This window comes from Catharus ustulatus, chromosome 1 (genome assembly GCF_009819885.2).
Source record: "Catharus ustulatus isolate bCatUst1 chromosome 1, bCatUst1.pri.v2, whole genome shotgun sequence".
Taxonomy (NCBI): domain Eukaryota; kingdom Metazoa; phylum Chordata; class Aves; order Passeriformes; family Turdidae; genus Catharus; species Catharus ustulatus.
In genome coordinates, this window is record NC_046221.1 from 67,709,693 (window position 1) to 67,734,431 (window position 24,739).

Sequence of the window (24,739 nt, forward strand, 5' to 3'; positions counted from 1 at the left end):
CAGACTGACCCTTCCTCAGTACTGGTAATATTTGCCACTTTCACGGTAACGCTGACAGTCCAACCCTCCTCTAAAACCGCCCAGTTTTTCTACTCATTCTTTCTGGTATCTGATATGAACAAGTCCAAAAACCTCGCAGCAGCGTCAAGACATTTTAAAAATCAATGAGAATTTTTTATACCTGTGGGAATTCATCAACTTCATTCCACCATAGGATTTCAGTTTCTAAGCAGCATTTTTCAGCACAGCTGAGGAAGGCATGGTATTGACCAAGGAATGTGTAGATTACCTTTCTCAACAAGGTAGTAGGTGACCACCATCTGTCAAACCTGCCATTCCATAAAGTTTTATGACTTTTTATGCTGTGTTTCTCAGTCACAGACATCTCAGTACTATTTCCAAAACATCAATGGGACTATAAAAACACATCCAGCAGGTGTGCATGTCCAAATCTCAAGTGGACTTATTTACAGCCATATGCACACAGACAATGTCTCTGATCTATTGCCTCATGATCCTTGCAATACACTATTTATATTGCTTCAGATCACGATTTTCCACTTGCTGGTGTAAGCACAATACCCCATAAGGTATTGTAGTGAATAAATCTAGGGCTATACAAAAAACAAAGCAGTGCACTACTGTATATCTGGCAGAAGAACTTGCCTCTAATTCACTGCTTTAAAGCCAGCAGAACATACGCAGTGAGACACACAGGATTCAGTCGAGCAATCGGAAGAGCAGCTCTGAGTCAGGAAAGAGGCAATAGATAGCTTGTTACTTTCTTCTTATATTTGTTTCTCATTTTACTAGTCAGCTAATGTGCAGAAGTCAGCTCCCCCACCTCATCCTTCTTTGCTTTCACACTGGGCATGATAAATATGACCCCTACAACTAACAGCTTTTGGCAGCAGCACAGCACAAACTCGTATTGGATTGCAAAATCTTACTGGGTTGCCTGTGGCGCCTTGCAGTGAAGGGTAGCAGTCCCTTGACAAGCACTACTGTCAGAGGACAGCCTTTATGTGTCTCCTCTGCCTCCAGACTTCAGACAGTGGATAGGAGTGTGCTGATGAGACAGACATTATGCTGACCAGTAATGATACTGTGAATATCAAGAAGTTCCCTTGACATTGATTAATAACAACATGATGACAGCACACTGGATTACCAGACTTTTTGTGTTATTAGATCATCCAATTCCACCAGGTGGGAGAAGCCAGGATGGAAACAATCAGGGAAAACAAATAAATACCTGGTATTCTTCAAAAGCAATGGACTAAAATCTCAGCTTTAGTACCCCTAATTGCTAATGAGCACCTTCATCAGAGTCAGTGGGTTAAGAGACTCAAGAATATCTGAATGTTTTAGAAAGCCTCCCTTGTAGGATGTGCGGCAGATCAGTTGATCTAAAGCCACACAAAGAAATCAGGTCTTCCTATTCCAAGAGAGTGCAAAGTCTGGTGTTTCTTTAAAGGGCTCTTGTGTTTACTAAGTTGATTGAGAAAGTCTGTGTCATAAGAGCACCATTATGATTCTGTGGCAAAAAAGAAGTGAAAGGACTGGCACTGAAGCATCTGCCTCAGTACCTGGGGACATTCCTGCAGTCTCTGGGAGATGCGCAGCTCTGCTGTCCATCATCCATCAGTGCTGGTCCTCCTTTTCACCAGGGCTTCCTAACAGGCCTTTATTTATCATTGCCCCAGGAAAACCTCCAAGTTCACCATCACAGCCTGGAAATGCCCCATTTCTCTCACCCTGACAGCCACTCTAAGCTAAATCCAAGTATTCCTGGCTGCTTCTCTAACCAGAACAACCAGGGAACCCGTGCTTCCCAGCAGGACCAACACAGCTAGTGAGACAGGCAGAAAAGAGATGTCTGTCTTTTCCCTCCCTCTCCCTACTAACTTCAGAGCATTGTTTTTTCTCCTGTGTTCCCCTTTCGGTCTTACAGTCACACATGCACACTTCTTGAGCAGCTGTGAGGCTGTGCAGGCACCAGAAGGATAAAATGGAGGAGGAGTTTGGGAGAAGCTGAACAGGCAAAAAAAACCCACCAAAACCAAACCCACTTAAAGATTTACTTAGCACAGAAGGTTTGCATTTCAGAGTAGAAGATAATGGAGTTACAAAGGTTTTTAGCAGCCAAGAACATGGCCTCCATCATCCATTTCCTATCCCCATGCCATATGTGGTTTTGAGCTGAAAGTTCTGCATCTTAATTCACTACTTTTGCTCCTTGCTTCATAGGAGATGTCACATTTTGGAGTAATCCATTCTGGTTTTGTTAGAGAAGGAGGTTTTCTAATCAATTGCTGTAATCAATTGCCATAACTGCTATGAAAGGACTCCTCAGAAATGGTTTATGGTGCACAGACCTGTTCATGTGGCTGGAATTCATATGATGTGGAATCTCCTGCCTTTGCTAGGGCATATTTTGCCACCTTGGGCAAGAAGCTCCATTTTTGCTTGGGTCTGCAAATGCTGAGCCATACAGGACACAGACCAGGGAAGCGCAGCATTCATGTGCAGTGTTTCTATGACAGGCCCAAAGAATTTGTCTCATGGCAGAGCAAACACCGAGGGGTGTAGTGGGCCAGGTCCTACTGTAAGGTACAGTCCCTGCAGCCTCACCCTTACTGCTGGCCTGGTGTAAGTCAAAGCATTATTCTCCCAGTATGGGAAATTGTGAATTCTGCTCTGGAGTCTCTCTTCCAGTTGGCTGATGTAACACTAAAATCATAACAATTTTCTGGGAATAACAGGCGGTTCAGAGGTTCCAAGCTACATTTAAACAGGAACTGAACAGACTTTTCTGAGCCAAACTGATTCCCGGTGCAAGTCTAGGAAGGCTGGACGAACTGCACCTGGGATGATTTTGGTCCCAAACAATATGTCAATGGCCAATCTCAATATGCCTGGATAGAGGCATCTTTGAAAAAGACATTCTCTTTATAGTACTAAATTCTGATCTGCCAAATGTGGCAGCCAATGAGCTCTTCCAAACTAAATACTGTCAGGATTATGCATAAATACTCAAGTATCCTAATTAGCCTCTTGGTGAAAATTAATTGATCCATTACAGACAATAACTATATGCTGAAGTTTTTATTCTGCATTTTTTACTTCTGTAAGTAGCATATGTGATTTGATTGGCTGGATATTTTAAACCCTAGGGGACCATTGGTGGAGCAGTACAAATCCCTCTGAAATCCAAAATTGCCAGCTGCAATTATAGTCTGCATCTAGCATCTTCTCTAAGGACTATAAATGCTTCACTACTTTAATTTTGCTTGGCATTTGCATCACTGTGTGACAATTACCAAGCAACAGCAAAGGATGAATTCAGTAATAAAGTCTGGACAGTAAGGAAATACTGTCCAAATTGAAATATTTTCTCTGTTTTAGTATTAATCAGTTTGTGCACATGGATATATCGCATTTAGATATAAAGCACTCGTAAGACAAGCACCTTTTCTTTTTGTTGCTGAAATGCCTGTAGTTTTTCACATATTAGATATGAGCAAAATAGTTTTCTCATATTTCTTGATTGTTTTCCACTACTCAAAAGGATGAGATACTCAGTTGTAAATACTAGTAAATGTCAGACTGGACACTATAAAGGTCAGATTGGAAACTATACCATTCCAGTTAAGGCTTGTGAAATTCTATAATTTTCAGTGGCATTACACTGATACAAAGCAGGAATGAAACAGCAGTTTCATTCAGCTCAGTTACTTCTTGAACTCATATATACACAGTTTTAATTATTTGAACTATTTGTGATTGCCCCTAAGTCCTAGCTATATTAGAAGACCAGATAAGGCATTATAGCTCAAACCATTAAACTCAGATTAGCAGAGATACAATTGGGGAAACAAAAAACATTACAAGAATATGTGGCTTACACAGGAAGGGGTGAAAAATAAAATATTTATAATGAAAAAGACCTGGTGCACAGTGAGCTGTGCAGAATCAATGTTTGTAAATGTCACTACTTTCCTTCATCAGCCATCGTTAGAAAACTTCAGAGAGACCTAAGTAATTTAGGCAAATGGGCAACATAGCAGAAATGCTGTTCAATGTCATTGCAAGGTCAAGCAGTGAGATATGCTAAGAGACAAAAATCTAAATTCTTCACATGCTTCAAAATGGTTCAAATTCAATCCTATAAGCACTGGGACCTTGCTGTCCTGTGCTGTTCTTTGGGACCCAGAGCTCCATTGCAACTGCAGTCTAACAAGGTTGGAATAAAGCTGAATAAAGACTGAACTGAAAAGTCACAGTACCAGCAACAGTGCAGCACCATCTTACGTATTTTGGGCATGTTTGCTGAACCCCCTCAACATGAATACTGAAGAATTAGACAAGTTTTGGAGTAGGCTGAGTGTGATCCAGCACAAAAACTTTCAAAGACAGGTTGGAATGGTGTGGTTAGTTTATTCCAGAGGCGATAAACAAGGCCATGAAAGAAAAGTAAATAAAATGCTGAAAGTGGTATTTACCAGGAGTTTCTATTCTTCCTGTCTGCACAACACAGTAGCAGTGTTTCTCCCTTATCCACCCACCCCCAAAATAAAAAATGAAAATGTGCAAGAAAATTCCCAACAACTGGCTGGTCGTCTCCTTGTGGTTTTCTCACAGGAGAGCAACTAACAGCATTCACCAGCTCTGCATACCACCAAGTTGACAACGTAAGAGGATTAAATTGATTACAGAAATCATGGCATGCACGTAGAAGGTTCTTAGTTCTGTTTGACTTCAGTTCACTAATTTTTGTCAGAAATCCTCCACATTTAATGGCCACCCCTTTATACCCCATGCAATACAGCTGGGAACACTGTTATGAAGAACAAAGTGTCTAGACAGGGTAAATCTGTCCAACTTGACCCAATGAAGGCAAGTACTGAAGGACTTAACCTATTTTGCACCAGGAAAAGTCTCAGCTACTCACAGGTGATGCAGTCAGAAGACAAGGTTATATTTCTGACCTTTGGCCAAACTAACAGCTTATAAAACGGCATTGCAGCTGTGGTCTGAAATGTTATCAAAGCTGAACATTTTCCAATGATGTGCCAAAAAGAACCAAATTCATGTAGCTCATGCTGATACTTAATGAGAGTTCCCATAGCATATGCCAGGAAAATGAAATGCAGAGTTATATGGGAAGCTTCACAGGACTAGAAAAAAATGTATAGAACCATTTTTCTCCTCTCCATGGATTTTCCTCTTGAACTTTGCAATCAAATAGATTTCAAATGTTTAAAGACTACAGGAAAAAACCTACATCCCACCACATATTTCCAAAAGTAAGAGTTAAAAAAATGTTTGCCCCTTACCTTGTTAGCTTTGTCCCAATCTGCTGCCTAAGTTCAAGCCTCTCTTCATCAGTCTGCATGGGAAGGATGTTCTTTTCCTCCAGCTCTCGCTTGGATGGCCTGTTGCTTAGTTTGATTGCTAAAGAGTCCTTCCTACAGAGCTTCCTTGCCAGGGGGCCTGTAGGAGAGAGGAGAGGTGCCAAAGGAGGTGTCATCATTTCATTACAGCATGCAGCTGGCTAAGAAGTACCAGCCAAGGGATGATATGAGGCTCTCCTTTACACTGGTATGGACTACGGGAAAAGGGATGTCATTAAATGTCCTCAATTTACCTCAATTCGTATGATAATAAGGAAAAGCTGAAATTGGTAGGTATACAGGAAATAGAAATTAATATATTGCTCCATGCAGGTGATTGGAGAAGGGCTTGTTTCAGAATTGCTAGTAGTATCTGTAGCTTTTTTATTCTCTAGTACAGTATTTCCATATAACGGAATGAAAAATTCAACCTCAGAATCTGGGCAGGCAGCAGAGCTACGGCATGTGAAAAGAGAGGGGTGTGTGAATGTCTCTTGCAATGTAATACCAAGACATGCAAGCCAGCACTAGAAGGAATCAAAAGTCGATCAAAAGCAGTGCAAATCTCTCTCTACACTGACTGTTTCCCGGGCAGTGACAGTGGCAAGGACACTAAAAATCAGTGGCCTTTTATGGCTCAAGTTGTCTTTCCTAGGCTTGTGTCCAAAGCAGTTTGAGCAAGAAAGACAAGACACAGAGACACACAAATACGAGAAGTTTTGGCCTTTGTCAGGAGAGTATGAGATAGTACAGCTGTGTTCTGATTTTAGTTTAAGAGCAAACTCTGTTTATCTCACTTGCAGGGTAAGGTGGGGTTCTGAGGAGATGAAATATGCCTGGTTTAGAATTTTCTTTCTGTGTGTTTTAAAGGGATGTTGTTTGATTGTACTGTTCCAGAAGAAAAGAAAGGCAGGGGCCTGGAATGTCAATGACTAGGATGACAAGTAATTGTCATACATAAAGAACTGTATCTTGTCTTCATGGGACAGTCCTACAATGCCACACTGAGGCAGGAATTGGGTTTCCTTACAGAGGTCAGGAAGGCCACAGGTCCTTTCCCAGTCTGTAATTGTGATATGGCTTATCGATTAACCTCTTCTTATCTGAGCCCAATCCTCTGATTGTGACTCTTTTCAAAGCATGTGCACATTTATGATTCCAAAATTATTTAATATTGACTATACATAAAAGCTCTGATTCTCTATGTGTGGCACTTATTTCATCCTCCTGAAGTAACTATTGAGATGATCTTGATTTAAGCCAAAGGTAGGGCTTCTCTTCACCATGGGCATTTGGGAAAGTGAATCCAAAAGCCAATTTGTAATTGAACCAATATAAGCCCAAACCTGTCATTTGAATATAGTCTGAGCGCTAACAGGGATTCATGTATTTTAGCAAAATCACTATAAATTCATACTGTTTGTTATTTTGAGTTAGCATCCCCATGTAGTCAAGCCTTGAGAGATGCAAAAGCCACAGCCAAGAAAGAAAATACATGGGCCTTGTGTTTCCTTTGTGTATTGCAAATTCAGAGTAAAAATTAAGTGAGAGAGGAAAAATGGAATGAGTCTTACTTGTAAATAATGAGTTATCCTCCTCTTCATCTTCCTCTTCTTCCTCTTCCTGCCTTGGATAGAGGCAAGAAGAATCTTCATAGTCAGGTTCATGAGGCACATTTTCTTTATTGTCATCGCATTCGATCACAACAGTTGGCACTTGTCTCATGTCTGGAAGGCCCCCAGGTCCTGTTTTTGTAACACTGTCACTTGAGTGTAAACCAGAGCTGTTGGGAAAGAAAAGCAAATAAATAAAGGAAACAGCTCAATGAAAGGCAGAGTTGCTTCTCTCACTGTATATAGGAAAGTAGTGGTATTTCATCCCTTTTTGAGAAGAAATGAGAATAGAAAGATTTTCAAGACCAGCAGGACATCTAACAGGTTTAAACTGAGTATTTATTAGATTTAGGGTACAATACTTATTAGGGAGAGGTAGGACAGCTCTTTATCCAGCCAGGCGCTGAACATCAATCAGAATTGGTGTTAACATTATATTTCTTTTGTCACAGGTGTGATTGATTATTTCCTGCATTGTATAAGATTAAGACCTGGGTAAGGACTGCTACTATTTAGCCCTGTTTATGTGTTGAATTCAAAGCCCTTTACTAAATAACATATCAAGTAGGGAAACGGGAACATGAGGAGGTGAAGATCAAAGTCAAACAAAAAGTGAAAGGAAGTGTCAGGAACAGAACCATGTTTCCCAACCATTTTTTATCTAAATGGCTTATGTTGCTCTTGCAGTATGAAATCAGAATGAGAGAACGGCAGGCAAAAATGGTGTCAGTTCAGGATTATTTGTGAGACAGCAGAAATTGCTCTCTCTCTGAAGTCCTGACTGATGCAACAGCTCTATAAAAAATGGGCAACATTTGCCTGTTGGACATCCTCTCTATGTTAAACTCCCATTTCATTTTCCAGAAGAACACAGGTGGGAAAGCAGATGTGCTGGCCAAGTTGACCTTGAGGCACACAAATTTGGAGCTGACAAGTATTGAGTCCCCTCAATTCCCTTGAATATTTTAGCCTGAATACCAGAGGTCTTCTGCATCTTGAATAAAATGTATTCTTCTCTTTAAAAGATTTTCTACAGAAATCTACTGAATCTACTATCTTCAACTTGAAACATTTTTGCTTTCTTCTAACCCAAAAGTTAGAATGGACTCTTAAACTGCTGCTAGATGACTTTCCAGAGAGTCTTTTAAAAATGTAGATCTAGGAATGTAATGCTACTCCAAATATGCTTAGGGATTAAAGAGAAGAAAAGGCTTCAGATGATATGAACAAACCATACCATGCTGTTATCATCATCTTCAGCTTCAAAGAAATAATTTTGTAATTCCAGCATGTATTATTGCCGACTAACCAACAATGAGATACAGAGCTTTACTAGATGCCTTGAAGAGAGAAACTTGATTTTCTTAGTGATAGCCCATGTTTTGTATCACAAAGTAAGAGAGATTTATGAAGAACTGGCTTGCAAATTTTTGTATTGGACTTCAATGAGTTTGACACAAAAAACTTTATCCCACATGCAGTTTTAGAATTCATCAGCTGAATTCTCATAATGACACATCAACAAACTGCAATTTTAAAAAGCTTTGAACTAACTATTAATTTATTGAAATACTTTCAGAATTTTTATATTATGAAGTTCATTAAATCTGTTTTCTCTGTAAGCTAATTTTTGAGTAAGTCTTTTAAAGAGGAAAGAGAGGAAATTCAAAAGTCTGGAATCAGATTTCTGAGAAAAACTATAATATTGTGAAATTCTGTTAACATTGCTAAAAAAATACCCAAAATTGCATGCACGCAACCACTGAATCATTTAGTTAATTTTAAAACAATAGATACACAGACATTAAGTTCCAATTCACTGAGCCCCTCTGAGGTACAAATGAAAGGAGCAAGAAGTAGCTCAGCATCCAGGATTATTGGGTGCTTCCCTGTTCTTTGAAGGATGGATGTAGCTTACAGATGCTTCCTTATGGGCATGGCCATAGGGTAGCACACATCAAAGTGATCCATCAATTTAGGGTAGCAAGCAGATACAGGATTGCAACAAGATTTACAAGTTACCACAGAGGATTTTTGTTTGAACTAGTGATCTAGAAATAGACAGTTTCTCATCTCATTGTAAGTTTTCTGAATCATCCATTTCTTGCTAATACTACTTTCTATTTTAAGCCCCTCATTTTTCCTAGTGTTTGGTGTTGATCTTGATTAAAATCAGCCCTTTCCACAGCAATTTGACGAAGTCAGCTGTCTAAGCAAAGTGCTTATGAAATACATGCAATACTGCAGTATACTTGAAAAAGACAAATCAAGGTCACTGGATATGCCCATCGTGTATAAATGACTCTGGGTCATTAGATAAACTCCCACATAGTCAGGTGTCTACACCATGAAATCTTTTAGCATTAATCACCAAAAAGCACACTATTGTTTCAAAAAGCCCATTTTAAACCAGTTTTGCGTTTTGCAACAAAATTAGAGAAAAAAAGCTACAGTTAAGAAAGTACTTGTTTCAAGAAGATCTTAACCCATGGAACTGAACAGTATATAGTTCCCTATTACATGGACTTGCAGTTACTGCTGCACCATTTTTACATGATCAAAACAGCAAAAAAGTTACACCACTATAGCTTACAATGTTTCTAGTGAGAAAATACTTTAATGAAAAATCAACCAAAATTTAAGCATATATGTGACTCGTGGTACAGGCAAAATAAAAAAAAGAAAAAAATTAAGTACTTTCTGCAAAATTTAGTCAGAAAATCTTGCACATTTCTTGTCTGTCATGCTAGGCCCTTTGATTTTGGAATAAAGGGTTACATTTTTATCAGAGTGTTTTCAGATCCACAGTACACTTTTCTGTTCTTACCAGTTAAAACAAAAACATCTGAAAAAGCTTCAAACGACTGTATATACGTTTCTACTACAGGAATGTGTGTGAAAAACAGAGAAGGTAGAGCTATAAATATTAAGTGTTTCTATCCTTGGGCAATGTTAAAGTTTAGACAAGATGCAATTCTCTTGACAAGTTTTATGGAAGATAAATGTTTTCTGACTCAAATATGTTTCATAAGATTTACAAGACACTGGCGGTAATGTCTAATGCATTTCATTTCATAAATCTACAGTCTGAAGCTGAGCTGGGTGTCCCAGAGGAACTGGTCTCACACACAGTCTTTTTGGACACAGTGATTTTTCACTGCTCTGCCACAGAGGCAATTCTAGCCTGGAGTGAGATATTGCCACTTAACAGCTCTTTAGTACCTACGTTTAACAAACAGAGGCCTGGATTCATCTGTGCCTGCTCCTGTACAAGAGCCCAAAGAGTAAATGAAATTAATTGTCACCTTTCCAGACAGGCTGAGAATTACACAGGCAAGGCAGAAAATCAGGCTGTTTCAGAGCAAGAAACTGCCTCACTAAGTCAAAATTAAAGACACATTTCAGTGTCACAAGAGAGTTTCCAAAGCTTCCTTAGCCACTGTTTGTGATGCACAGCTTTGGGGCATGGTCTTTCTTCTCAAATTAATTTCAGTCATAAGGATGAAATCTGCATATTTTGGTGGCAGAGTTTACCAGATTTTCATCAACTCCTAAAATGCAGTGGTAAAATTGGTGTCCAAATCTAGAGTTTTACTTATGCTTGACAAACACCCTTTTGGCTGAAGGGCAAAGTAATTTGCAGTAGGACACAAATTAGCAACAGAGGTTGCAGAAAAAAGGTTGCATGGAAATTACACATTTCTCTGTTTCAACTTAATCTACCATAAAACTGGTAATTTATCAGGGAAAATAGAGGCAAACTGGCAGCACAAATGACATGTCATAATAGTCATACTATGACAAGGGGCAGATTGCCCTTCTGAGAACAGGTTATGAATAGACATTATGAGTACCAGAAAATGTTTGCAATCAAAAGTGTTAAGTGCACAAATGAACTTAATGTTCTATAATGTCTGTAAAAAAATTGAATAAAAAATTCCACAAATTAACTATCATTTTAACTCATAAGAACAACTGGGACTTGAATAGCTATTACATGCCTTTTAATGCACCTTAAGACATTAACTTATTAATATGCACTAGATCTAGGTGAGGCAGTTACATGCAATCACTCCTGCAGAGGGGAAAATAGAGAGAGTCAGTAACTTTCGCAAGGTCAAAGACAGAAAAATCTGGCTTCCAGGTCTGTACAGAGGGAAAGCTCATTTTTCTCTGGCAAGCCTGTGGCTCATTGGCAAAGCACTGATTTCAACTATCAGTCTTCAGATGTTGTTAGACTATCTGAATTCCAGAGATCTTATCTGTGTAAGCAAAAAATCCAGATTGGTAGAGGAAGGGAAGGTTTTAGCCTTTCATTTGCCGTTCTTGTCCATACTCAGAGACCTGGTGAACAGGAGAGTTGTGAGGTCTAAGAAAAGTTTACTGGACAAAATGTGGATTTGATACAAACTGATTCAGTAAATATAATTAGAACTAAAATGACCTTGAGGAGCTTTCACTGCACCAGGACCAAAAAAACTAGATACAAGGAAGAAAAGGAAAAATTCTGGAAGGAAAAGAAAATAAATTAGAGGTGAAACCTGACCTGTACTTGTCTATATGATCATCTCTTATTTAAATCAAAACACTATTCTATATAATCCCCCAAATTACCAGACTTGGCAGCATTATTACTGCAGCACCATGGCAATTATTCTGTAAAGTTATAAGATACTTTTGAGATAATGTCTGAGATCAGAAGAAATACTCCTTAGTATTCACCAGAAGGTGCCTCAGAGACTTATCATCCTCAGGATTATTGACCCAACAGTAGTGGCCCAGTACTTTGTTAACTTGGAAGGAACAGCAAAGTGCAGGATGTCACTCCACACACTGCCAAATTCCAAACAGAGGAAGGAGATCTAGGAACTCTGCAGTTTAACAGGTCGAGAGTTTTGAGCTGAAACGTGCAATGACAAATACTGCAGTATAATTTCTCTGGGGTTTAATGCAGATTTTTACAATATGGGAAAGTAAGTACTGTCAAAAATAGTAGAAAATAGTGGCATTTGGTGAAATAATTGTCTCTAAAAATCTGCACAAATCTTCAAGCAAAGTTGGCCAATTTATCGAGATCACAATGTGGCTTGAAAAAAGCAAATGAAGAATTTAACAGCAAGATCAGCTTCACAGAACTGTAAATGGTTTGAAATACTTTTACTGTTATATACTACAAAAATAACAATTGCTGTTGCAGAGGAAATGATCATGACCTATTTTCTCCCTTGTGAATGCCAAAGTTATTGATTTGTTTTGACAAGGAGCACAAAGTACTCAATACATTAATCCATGATTCAACTAACAGTTAAACAACATAAAAAAGGCTATGAAAAATCTGTCTGCAAGATCATGAACTAGGACTCCTATTCATTTTAAACGTGAAATATCAGTGCCACAACCTTTTCTTATTTTTCTTCTTATTAACTGCAAAGGGAAGCAATTGCTTATCATAGCGACATGAAGGCTTGCTTATTCAGTTTTTAACAAGCATTAGAGCTTCAGCTTCAAATTAACAGTTAAACCCAAACAGCATCACCTTCTTTAAATCGGTTAAACGTATTTGTAGACATAAACATGATGGATGACTGGAAACTGGAGCATTCATTGCTGTGGGGCAACAGATGCCACAATGAAGTCATACTCTGAGAGATGTCACTGGGCTCAGGATAACAAAGGGCCTTCTGCACACAGTGTGAGCCAGACATTAAGACATCAGACCTAAGCAGGGGACGGCATGAGGCAGTGCAGCCCTAAAGGAGCCTTTGGGAGACAACAGCTGTGCTCTGTGCCTGGCACATTGAATTTTGGGGTAGGGCAGAGGCATCAGACCAGCCATGTTGGCAATGGGAGAGGTAAATGGGTAGTGACTGGGTATGGCAGTGGTATGGCAGTGGGAGACAATGTGGATGCTCTTTCTATCCTACCTCTACAACTCTTTCACTGATGGGAATTAGAATCTCCTTTATAGCCCTAGTTGTTTTTCCCCAGCTGAGAATTCTCCCATGCTGTAGAAACATTAGCCCCATGATGTAATCACATACTGGTACTAAAATAAGCTGGCAGTGTGAGACAGCCTCTATTCTCCTGACTCTTTTTCAGGCAGTAAGGAGAAACTGCTATCAATAATCCAATTGTTTCCACCTATGGAATATAATGAAGGTAGCATTATCAGACAGAAATACTGAGGCATAAATCATTAGGCATTTTGTCTGTTAGACCAAATATTTTGTCTTCCTGTATAACAAGATGATCTGATGCCCCTAGAACAAGCTGGCTACAAAGCTGTCCTTGGTACTAAATAAAACATGCAATTTTTCAGAATATCTTCCCTGTTCTGAGATTTTCTCAGTTTTCCTGAAGAAAACTTTTTGTAAGATGAAATACATTTTCCAAAGCTTGCTGTTGTTGCAGTCTATGAGGGCAGCTTGCATTTATACAACATGCTTCACTTACTTTACTACTTGGAGAAACACTCTGAGATACTCATAAGTGACAATAACAAAGAACAGTCCTAAGGTGGGTAAGGCATTTCTGATCAAATGTGCTACCTCTTGCCAGAAGGAAATGGTTAAGAAGGTAGCTGCTGTGGAATGAATGAAATACAGTAATTTCACGAATACAAGCCGCACCAATTTGACCAAAATTTTGGTGGAAACCCAGAAGTGCGGCTAATATTCCGGGGCGGCTAATCTATTAACAAAATTCTAAAAGCTGCCAACACGGAAGTGAGAGCCCGCGGCAGCCCCAAGCCAAGCTGGAGCCCGGCCGGCCCCGGCAGAGGTGGGAAAGCCTGGCAGAGGCGGGGCCAGCAGTGTCGGGGGCGGGCGGCAGAGCCTGAGCCAGCAGGGCGGGGGAGCCCGGGAGAACTGGGGCTAGCAGTGCAGGGGAGCATGGCAGAAGCAGGAAGGCCGGCGGGTGGGGCTGCCTGGCAGCGGGGGAAGCCCAGCAGAATCGGGGCCAGCAGCGTGGGGGAGCCCGGCGGTGCGGGGGCCTGCAGTGCCGGCCAGGGCGAGGAAACGCGGCGGCGGTGCAGACGGGAGGGGGCGGCCGGCGAGCCTGGTGGCGGCGGCGGTAGCCCTGCCGGCGGGGCGAGCGAAAGCGGCGCTCGCGAAAGCGCCGCCGCTCGCCGCTCGCCGCGAAAGCGCCGCCGCTCGCCGCTCGCCGCTCGCCGCGAAAGCGCCGCCGCTCGCCGCGAACCGCGAGCCGCGAAAGCGCCGCCGCGAACCGCGAACCGCGAAAGCGCCGCCGCTCGCCGCGAACCGCGAGCCGCGAAAGCGCCGCCGCGAGCCGCGAGCCGCGAGCCGCGAACCGCGAGCCGCGAAAGCGCCGCGGGGCGGGCGCGGCGCGGTGCTCGCGAGGCGCGGCGCGGGGCGAGCGAAAGCGGCAGCGGGTCGGACGGCGAGCCCGGCGGCGGCAGCCCTGCCAGCCGGGCGAGCGAACGCGGCAGCGGGGCGGTGCTGACGGGAGAGGGGGGCCAGCGAGCCCGGCGGCGGCGGCAGCACCACCCGGCCAGCCCCGCCGAGCCGTGGCGCTGAGCTGGGCCACCCGGCCCCGTCGGCAACCATGAGCGGGCCGAGCCTGCCTGGCCCCGCCCCGAGCCAGTAAAGCCCGCTATGCCGCGATCCTGTTACTAATTGGCCAGTTTGTGAAAGCTGCACACGGATTGTCGCGACGAACGAAAGTGCGGCTAATATTCGGGGTGCGGCTTATCTATTGACAAAGACAGCAACATTGTCGAGGCACCGGGGGTGCGGCTTATAATCCGTGCGGCTTGTATTCGTGAAACTACTGTACTTATTTTAAGATCAAACATATAATTTAATTTAAATTAATTTAAATAATTGAAATACTATATTAAAACTCTTCTAAGTGACTTGTAAGAAGTCCACATAGATTGTTTCAAGCTAATTGGTAATACTAATCAGATGCCCTGCTGGAATGGCACATTGGATTCTAATTGCTCTTTTATGAATCTTCCTCTCCTTGCATTTAGCAATTCTCCACACAACCGGAGCTCTGCAGTTATGCCTCAGCAGTACTTACTGCAAGCCAGGCATGTCCTATTAAAATCTTCTCCATTGGCTGTATTTTATCTACTTCTTTGAACAGGACAATGGGATTCAGGAAATTTGGCCTTTATTTCCTTTCTGCCACAAACTTGTCAAACAAGCCTGGAAAGGCTCTTCCTCCACCCCTGTTTCTCCAGAAATGACTCTGCCCTGAAGCTGTTAGACGACACCTCATTCAAATCCTACGAATATAACTCGAGTGATGATATCGATGCTGAGGTTAGCAGGAAACAGTGCACACCAGTATGGAATTTTAAAGGTTGATCCATTACCTCTCTAGCCTGTGCATGGTCATGGCTAGCGTTTTGTTCAGTTCCTCGATCATCCGGCACCCCGAGGGGTGAATGGGCAATGTGCTGGACCCAGAGGGAAGGTGCTGGCTGTGGCTGCCGTACTGGAGCTGGTGCTGGTGAGCTGCTAACTGGGATGGCAGGACAGTGTGATGCTGCTGGGTCAAAGGCTGCTGGGAGCTCTTCTGCGTGGCATAGGATGAGAGAGAGAGGTCTGGCCCTCCCAAAGGGGGCCCAAAAATCATGACTTTCTTTGGAGGTAGTGGAGGTGACAGTTTAACTGGCATACAAGGCAGTTTCACAGGAGCGCCAGGATCTAAAAGAAAGAGAGAGAGCACTGGTGTTAATTTTTATGTCAGTAAGACAGAGATGAGAGTATCTGTCTGGGTGAGCAGGTACTGAGGTTGCTACTCAACATGGGAGTGTGCACACACCTTCCCTGTTGTGACAGACAGCTCCTACTGTATGCTCAGCATGGTCCCCAGAAAAAACGCTGCTGTTTTGCAGCACTCCCGAGTCCCACAAAAAACATCCCAGGGCTATGCATGCCTCTTAATAAACACATTAAGCAATACTTAACAAGGCTTGTGGCACACTTTAAAGCCCTAATCCTCCAAAATAGCCCTGTGAGGTAGATGCAACTTCTTCCACTCAACAGGCAGGAAAACAGGGGGAGAGCAATTAGGATGAGAGCAATTCAGTGTCTGAAGTTACAGGATGACTCACCACCATCACTGCCAGACCAAAAGCTCAGGGATTCCTGATCCATCTCAGCCACTGCAGTGCAATTACTGCAAGTCACACTTCTTACAGCTTTGTAATGTGCAAAACATCTGGTGTAAAAAATTACATTACAGGGCAGAAGAGAAACGAAATAAGGTTTGAATCCTAAACAGGACAGGTTTGGAAAAATGGAGGGTACATGAGGAGAAAAGTTAAAGGGCACTAGATTGTTAGGACTAATGTATTGTTTTACAGAAGTGGCAGGCATTTTCTCAGGACTCAAACACTGAATTTTACCTTTTTAACTCTAGTTAAAATGTTCATTGAAACCCATAGTTGATCAGCCAGGCAAAGACTTCCCTGACTTCAATGATAAACCAGTGAGAGGTCCACAAGTAAACATCTCTTCCAGAACTCAATTGCAGAATGGAGATTTTTGTAATTGCACTGTGAAATATTTTCAGAAGGGAAAAGAAGTAACATGAGGGCTAGTAGTAGCCAAGATGGATGAAGGAAATGGTCACAACACAGGCTAAGAGTGAAAGAGAGAGAAAATATATACACTGTGAGCAACAACTCTGAGTTTGTCTCTAGGAGGAAGGCCAGGCTCTTCCCAGCCTGGAATACTGCACATGTTTGTCTCTGCAATGTAGCTCTGTGGGTGAGGCTTGCATGACCTTTGGTCTCTTTCTGCTTCTGTCCACTCCTCTTGCTACAACATGGTAAGGGAATTGCAGGGCCTGAATCTTCTTTTGACCTGAAGAAGCTTGGTAGTTAGATGCTGTTCTCCAAAGGTCATCACTATTCTGATAGCTATCAGATTTCTGTAGTCCTTTACCAGATGGTTCTTTTTAGTTTAAACTATCCTTTCCCCAACTCCCTTCATTCTTTCCTTCTTCCTAGCCTATTCTGAGTACTGCCTGTTCTTCTATTCATATCTAATAGCTAGGGTACAAAAGACTGATATTAGGACTAGCAAGCAGTAACACATCTTGAAAATGATTACAGATTGTAAGGTGAAAAAAAAGACCATGAACCAAGTTCAGGTATGTCTCCTGACTTATTTTAGTGGTAGTCACATCTTCCACAGCATCCACTTCATATTAGTGGTTTTGCTATGCTAGGAACAACATACTGACAGTGTAAGCCTTCCTCCTCTCCAGAGTGTTTACAGGCTAACTACTTAGAGGGGTCCAAGGGAGTGCAAAGATAAAATACCACGTGATGGTTTTGGCTGGGGTAGAGTTAATTTTCTTCACAGTGGCTGGTATGGGGCTGTTTTGGATTTGTGCTGAACAAAGCTTGAGTTGATAATATGGAGACATTTTTGTTATTGCTGAGCAGGGCTTGCACCGAGCCAAGGCCTTTTCTGCTTTTTGAACTGCCACACTGTTGAGGAAACCTGGGATACATGGGAAGCTGGGAGGACACAGAGCCAGGACAGGTGATCCCAAGTGACCCAAGGGATATTCCAGACTGTGTGGCATCATACTCAGTATGTAAAGTTGGGGAGAAGAAGGAGGGAAGGGGAGCGATGTTTGGAGTGATGGTGTTTGTGTTCTGAAGCAACCATTACATGTGATGGGGCCCTGCCCTCCTGGAGATGGCTGAGCACCTGCCTGCCCCTGGGAAACAGTGAACAAATCCCTTGTTTCACTTGGCTTATGTGCATGGCTTTTGCTTTCCCTGTTGAACTGTGTTTATCTCAACCCACTTGTTTTCTCACTTTTACCCTTCCGATTCTCTCCCTGATCCCACTGGTGGGGGAGTGAGTGAATGGCTGAGTGGGGCTTGGCTCTGGCTAGGGTTACACTATGATGTAGGGACACGAGAAAAAGTGGCCTTTCCACATTGCAGAGTTGAAGAGCTACAGAGAGTAGAATCCAAGCCTTTTGCCTTTCAATGTAATATTAAATCCACTTAACATGTTGTCTCTTGCAGGTGAAAATTCTGATTGCTCTACCAAGGCTGAAATTTAACTCATGGGTTTGCCAAAGTAGCAAAAGAAAAAAAACCAAACAAACCCACATTCAGGATTTTCTATTCAAGCATACAAAGGTCTTCAAGTTACTTTGTTTTTCTTACAAACATGTTATTTGCATACATTTCCTCTGTGTATCCTGCATAAAAGAACACATTCTTCAATAAAAGGTAAATAACAGAAAGAGGAAAGAGCAAATTGTATATAGTCCTGAGAATAAAGCTCCTATGGGATTTGTAGTAAAAAAAGTATTTTTTTTCACGCATTTATGCTTCAGGCAGTTTTATTTCTAGAGCTTGTCCTGAATTACAAAGACTACACTGAGATCTGCACTTCCATTTTGACAAATACAGGTTGGTTTAAGATCCTTTTCTACAGTATGTCAATTAAAGTCTTCATTTGACAGTGCCTGTGCTTGGATGCCCCATCACTCTGTGGCAGCCAGCCTTAATGGTGAATTCAAAGAGATCCCAACTGCAGGCATCTCTTGCTTTTGACAAAAGAATAACTGGAAGTATCATCTGGGCTTTCTGCCTTTTGTGATCCTAAAGATCAGAGCAACATTGTATGCTGGAAGTGAGCATGACATGTCAAATAGCTCAGGTATAAAGCAAACAGGAATCTTTCCTTCTTTCTTCTAAATACAGCGAAAATTTCTATTCTCATGCAAGTATTCATGCAGTAGAGTTGTGGCACAGGCACTGCGGCTCTGGAATTTCACAGGAGAACAAGTCTAGCTTAGTTATCCTGAGTAGCCACATATTCATCCCATCATGAATCAGACATACACACCCTGGTTTTGACTGCACAACAAAGGTATGGACCTTTAGTTTCTGCTTAAATTTAAACAAATGCTTTACATTGATATGTTTTAGTGGTACCAGTGCTGGGTGACTCCACTGGACACCTGCCAAAAATCTTGCCCATTATTTTTAATATCCTCATTCAGATTGACTGTGTTATACTCAAGTTCTTGAGCTTGTGTGAATATGGTCCTAATACCAAAACAGACCCTTGGAAATGGATCAGGGGCATTAAGTCTACTTCGCTGCCTTTCACCTTCAGGAGAATTCTTTGTTTAAATAAAATGGTTGAAAGGAGAATGACTACAATGAGAGAAGAGTTCGATCCTTTTGCTGGGAAATGTAACTGTGTATCTTCACTGGCACCAGTAATGGAGACCTTGATACTGCAAGTTTTATGTGTGATCAGGGTCTGATCAGTGTCTGATCAGTGACTGTACTGAACCAGTGGGGCCTTGCCCAAATCCATGGGCTCCGGACATGCTATTGGGAACTGTGCTGCCATTATCTACAGTAAAGGATAGAACAACTTCTCCCTGCATGTAAGAGTGAGGTAATCAAGTTTTACAGTTCTTTCCTCTATTTTAATTTCACAATGTACATGATTTATGAACCAGGGGTAGTAAGAATTATTGTCTCCAGCATGGAATATACATCAGACACAGGCATCTATAGATGAGTAAGAAGGGGACAGGGGAGATAAGAACCAGGAGTCTATGATAAGTGTCTTCTCAGCAAAACACTACCAGAGGCTTAAATCATTGCACAAAGCACTCGTAACCAAAATGAAGCAAGCTGTGTGAAGCCAGGTGTGCAAGTCTGATTAATCTCTTCTGGATGAGGTTTTTAATGCTCAAGAGAATAATGAGCAATTTTGCAAGATGTTGGTTCCCAGTGGGGTTGTGACCACTCGGCACTGTGTAATAACTTGTATGCTAGAATTGATGAAAAAGATGTTAAGACATCAACCTCTCCACTCTTGATGACAATCAATTACTTAAGAGACAGTTGTGGATGCCACAATATTTGCTACACATCAGACATATGACAAGCAGGCCATCCATTACACTTTCCATGCAGATCTTTTTGCTAACATCTATAATTACTGTATTTCTTTTGGCATTTTCATGAGATCAATACAGGTTTATTTGTTGCACAGATTTGCTACTGTATGGGTCTTCTGAAGTGTTAGTGGTACATTGGAGCTGTGTACCATGTACACCAAGTCTGATACTTCTTAGTCACTGAACATGGCTGGAGAATCAGTCAGCACACTTTGAAGATACAGCTGCTGCAGTTGGGGTGCTAGGAACTTCTGGATGCAGCAAAGATTGCTGCAGCAAGGGTCGTAGAAAGGCTCATTAAAATCTTCAAATCCTGCCCCAGCTCAACTACTGCATGGAGAAAGAGGAAATGCTGGGGATCCTAGGCTTGTGGCAAAACTGGCTGTGGTTGCTTTACTGCCAGCGGCAGAAATGCTCTTTCTTGACTCCCTGTCAAACATAAGCCAGCATTGTACCCTGACAGCAAGGAAGGACAACAGACTCCTGGGTGGTACAAGAAGAAACATAGTCAGCAGATTAGAGGATTCTTCTAACTGATTGAAGGATCCCCTTCTATTCACCAGTCCTTAGACTGTACCTAGACTACTGTGCAAGCTTAGTATCCACCAGGAAAGATATCCAAAAACCAGAATGAGTCAAGCATAGGGTCACTGCAGTGGCTGAGGGCCAGAGCACCTGCTGAACTGAGGTACTGAGGTGTGTTCAGCTTGGAGCAAAGACAGCTTGTGGGGGGAACACTTAAGAGCAGCCTCCCAGTACCTACAAGCCAGGTAATTGGTAAGATGGTATTCTTTAGTGGTGCGTGGCAGGAGAAGGAAGGGCAATGGGCAAAAGCAAAATAGAAGAGTGTCAGAACTGGATTATAAGGAAAGTATCCTCCATGCCATGAGAAGAGGCAGTTAGTGGAGCAGGTTTATCCAGACAAATTGTACAGCTGGCATCCTCTGAAGTTTTCAAGACCCAGCTGGTCAAAGGCCTGAGCAACATGGTCTGATCCCACACTTGGCTTTGCTTTGAGCAGGAGGTTGGATTAAAGACCTGCTGAGCTTCTTTCTCACCTGAATGACCTTATACTGTGACCTTTGCTGTACTATATGCAACTACAAGTAATGTAGCTTGTCATAAAGCTAATGAGATACTCTTTAAATTCCTTCCAAGTAATTAATTCTGTAAAATAATGTGCAAAAAACCCCAAAACCAACTAACAGTGCAAAACCCAGTGTGGCCTGTTGAGAGAGCTCCATGGGGTGATGTACCTGGTATTTGCTGGCAACATTTGGACAAGTAGCTCTTGCTTTTTCAGGTCTTCTCTCCTGTAATCACTTGTGCCTAAATGGTGAGAGTCTCTTTTCTTGTTTCAATGTGTTTTTGAGCAAACTCAAAAAGAAAAGTCAAAAACTGTTCTCAAAGATTTACCATGCATCTCCTGCTGACTACAGCCAGATCTGCAGCTGTGTCCTCAGGGGAAGATTTAAGATAGAAATTCTTTGCTGTTCTTCTGTATCACATATGCATCCAAGATTAAGGTTGAATTTGGAGAACAAAAGAAAGACATGATTAGTTCTAAATGTTGAAAAGTATAGCTCTGCATGAATTCCTGTGCAGGACCTTGAAGAGGGTTTCAAAGATGAGAAGATTTCCTGATTCCTGTATGTGATAAGTACTCCTCTCCAGAAAGCAGCACAAAGAGGAATTATAGAGGGAGAAACTGCACCAGGGTCCAGTTTCCATGAGAACCCAGTGAAGGAGAAACTGCTTTTGCTCTGCTGCTTCTCTCTTGACATGCAGTAAGAGAACTGTCCATTGTCTCCACGTGAATGTAAGCTCTCTTTATGAATGTAGCCTGCCAGAGCAGGCAGCTGGAGGTAATATCACAGTGGAGGAAGCTTCTGGATTATATCCTGGGCTCATCTACAGAGGAGTCTCTTGATACATGACTACTGCATTCTAAAATACTGCAGAGTATTTATTGAACAAATAGTAGTTGCAAAAACTTTTTATAAAGCTGTCATTAATAACCAGCTGTGTGGCAAGGCAGCAGGACCCCAGGCATTTATGTTCTCCAACCTCATTCTTGTCTTGTCTGCATTGTCAGAAGCAACTTTTGAGGACTTCTGACATTTCCTATCCTGTCAAATATTTATCTCTAATTATAAATTAGGTCTGACTCTACACAGACACAACTAGAAAGCCCAATATCAGAACTGAAAATGTGCTATGTGTCTTTTAAAAATCTTGAATGAAGAAAGCAAAAAAATGCAAAAAGCTTAAATGGAATAGATAAGTGACCAGATACAACCAAAGCTACACCTTATTCTAATATTAGGTTAAATTTTGGCTCAAACAGACTCAGTTGCTCCTGAGATCCCATCTTAGTGGCCCATATTTTGTTCTCTGGTGTTCTAGGAGCTTTATGGGTTACTGGTGATTCAGTTGGAAAATATCTAATTAATTTCAGAAAACATTATCTGTACTGGTGAAAATTAACAGCTTAATGAATCAAGATCAAAGGGAGCTTTACAACACTGGGGTCTATCAAATCAGACATGCCTAGTCTTCCTGTCACTTGGCCATTAAAGATTTTATTATAAGTTGGGGACTTGAACATCAGCACCCCAATTAAATTTGGTCCCAGGCAATTGTTTCAACTCTTCCTAAATTTTCAGTGAAGGAAGATAGAAGTGTCCTAAATGCCTGGGTTCTGCATGTGAGTATCAGAGAAATAAAACAATGAAAGAAAGTCTATATTGTAGTAGAATGTAGAAAGTAGTTTAGGCAACGTGAACATTGTCCAAAACTAATCAGTCAAATGCTAATCATGTTTGGAAACCAGAAGAAAGCTCACCAGGAGGTGACTGGCCAACAGGACATGCAGAGCAGTGAAGCAATGGTATCGAAACAGTCAAGGCTCATGTTTTTCTCCTCGAGTTGCCTGTCCTCTAGGGCTACATGGGCATTTCCACACCCAGTGCTGTGACAGGGATGTTCTCTGTGGAGGTAGCACCCTCAAGACCACAGGACATGGCGTGAGGAAAAGTATGGGGCATCTTCTGCAGCGGTGTTGGCACCACTCCCAGTGGCTGCCCTGCAGTCTGCTCTTGGCTCTGGCACTGTTTCTGTACTGCCCCATCCCTACAGAGTTGCAGCCTTGAGAAGAAGCGTGCCAAGGTTGTGTGATTTATATTTGCTAGAGGCAATTCTCTGTTCCTTCCAGCTTTAAAATAATTTTTTTTTCTTTCTTTTCATTCTCCACAAAATTAAATGCGCTCTTATGTGTTTATTTAGGCTTGTTCTTTTATGTGCATTTCTTATCAATTGAAAGGCCAATCTTTGTCTTGGCACAGGCAGATAGATATTTGAGATGGTTCAAAATGCTTTCCGAGGAAAGGAATGTTTCTTTTCCATTTCTAAAACCTGTACTAAGTTCTTTGTCAAGCCCTACAAATCAGTCTGCATACCTTTTTGCAGAACTTTGTAATATTTTCACAGAAAGAGGTGGTCCGACTTTTTTCCCTCAAGGTTTTTATTTAAAATATTTTCCTTTTTTTGCCTCTAATCATGTCTGTAGTAATTTTTTAATATATGTTTGTATAAAACATGTTTCTATTAAATATATACACTTACGTACACATATACACACACATATATTATGTAGACAGAAGTTGAGCTGCTTCTGCATTTTCACATGTGTGCCTGAACCCTTCACAGGATCATATCTTCTCTCACAGTTGCTTGAACAGACCTACCAGACCATTAAACCTCTGTCACTCTCCACTAGCCCTGCCTGGTATGTCTTAATTTGTCTGTCAACCTTTTCAAAAACTCTTCAGTAGAAAAGTTTGTATGCAGCAAGAACTGGAAAGTTTTCACTTTGAAGGCCAGAATTCAGATTTTGCTTGTTTTCTCACTTACAAGCTGAGAATGTCTCTGGAGTAATTAGAAAAAGAATAGCATTAATTCTGCTTCTCACTGAGAAGGATGCTTCATTAGGATTGATTACTCATTTCCAAAGATTGTACATGGCTAATATAATTACCACTGGAGAACACAAGGCACTGAACAACACATATATCCTTTGGACCACCAAAGTAAATGGACCCTTAAGAACAAGCTGAATACTTTTATTTATAAGGAATGTATAAATGAGGGTTTCAGTTCCAGCAGGAATACTGTCAATTAAATTATGGCTCTACGACTAAATTTGAATCTCTGTTCCTTTACCCTGAAGGTTCTGTATATGCATGTACAAGAGTCCATCTATACACACATACAAGACTTTATATAGTTCTAGATGAGACATCACTGAAGGCCACCACAAAGCAAAAGAAGTCACAGTTCTGTTTCACTTTCATTGGAAAGTCATCACCATTAAGCAAGTCATTTATGCTGATAACTTGAGCCTGATTCTACTGCACACAAAATTTGCAGCTGCAGAAAAAACAAAACTACTCCAGAAGTCCTCATTCTTTGATTCTTCTGCTGTCTCTTACAAAAGAATGGCTTATGAATCAAGGACATTTAGTACCTGAGTTTTTTTTCCTATGCTATTCCTATATTTTTATTTCTTCCATGTTGGCCTCATTTTTTAACAACTTCTTATAATTGGGACAGAACTTAATGGGAGATCATAGGAAGCTGGTTTTGTCCTTAGGTGAAGCCATGAATACTGCTACCTGGCCTTGCAGGCTGCAGGACTGCCCATTCACTTTGTAGCAAAAGGCAAAATATTAACCATTATGTGCAGATCTTGGCAGGTTAGAAAGTAAGAGGTTTCACATAAAATGTACAAAACTATACAGG

General features: G+C 41.5%; 1 protein-coding gene across 8 annotated transcripts in view; it reads right to left on the reverse strand.

Annotated features, from left to right (window-relative positions):
* The window catches only part of PHACTR1 (phosphatase and actin regulator 1), a 303,608-nt gene that overhangs the window by 42,015 nt on the left and 236,854 nt on the right, over positions 1 to 24,739 (reverse strand). For all 8 annotated transcript variants that reach the window (XM_033071845.2, XM_033071811.2, XM_033071816.2 and 5 more), the window contains 3 exons: positions 15,351 to 15,684; positions 6,971 to 7,179; positions 5,340 to 5,496 (listed from right to left, as the gene is read on the reverse strand). In XM_033071845.2, coding sequence (XP_032927736.1) covers positions 5,340 to 5,496; positions 6,971 to 7,179; positions 15,351 to 15,684 — 700 coding nt within the window. The remainder of the gene's footprint in view (positions 1 to 5,339; positions 5,497 to 6,970; positions 7,180 to 15,350; positions 15,685 to 24,739) is intronic.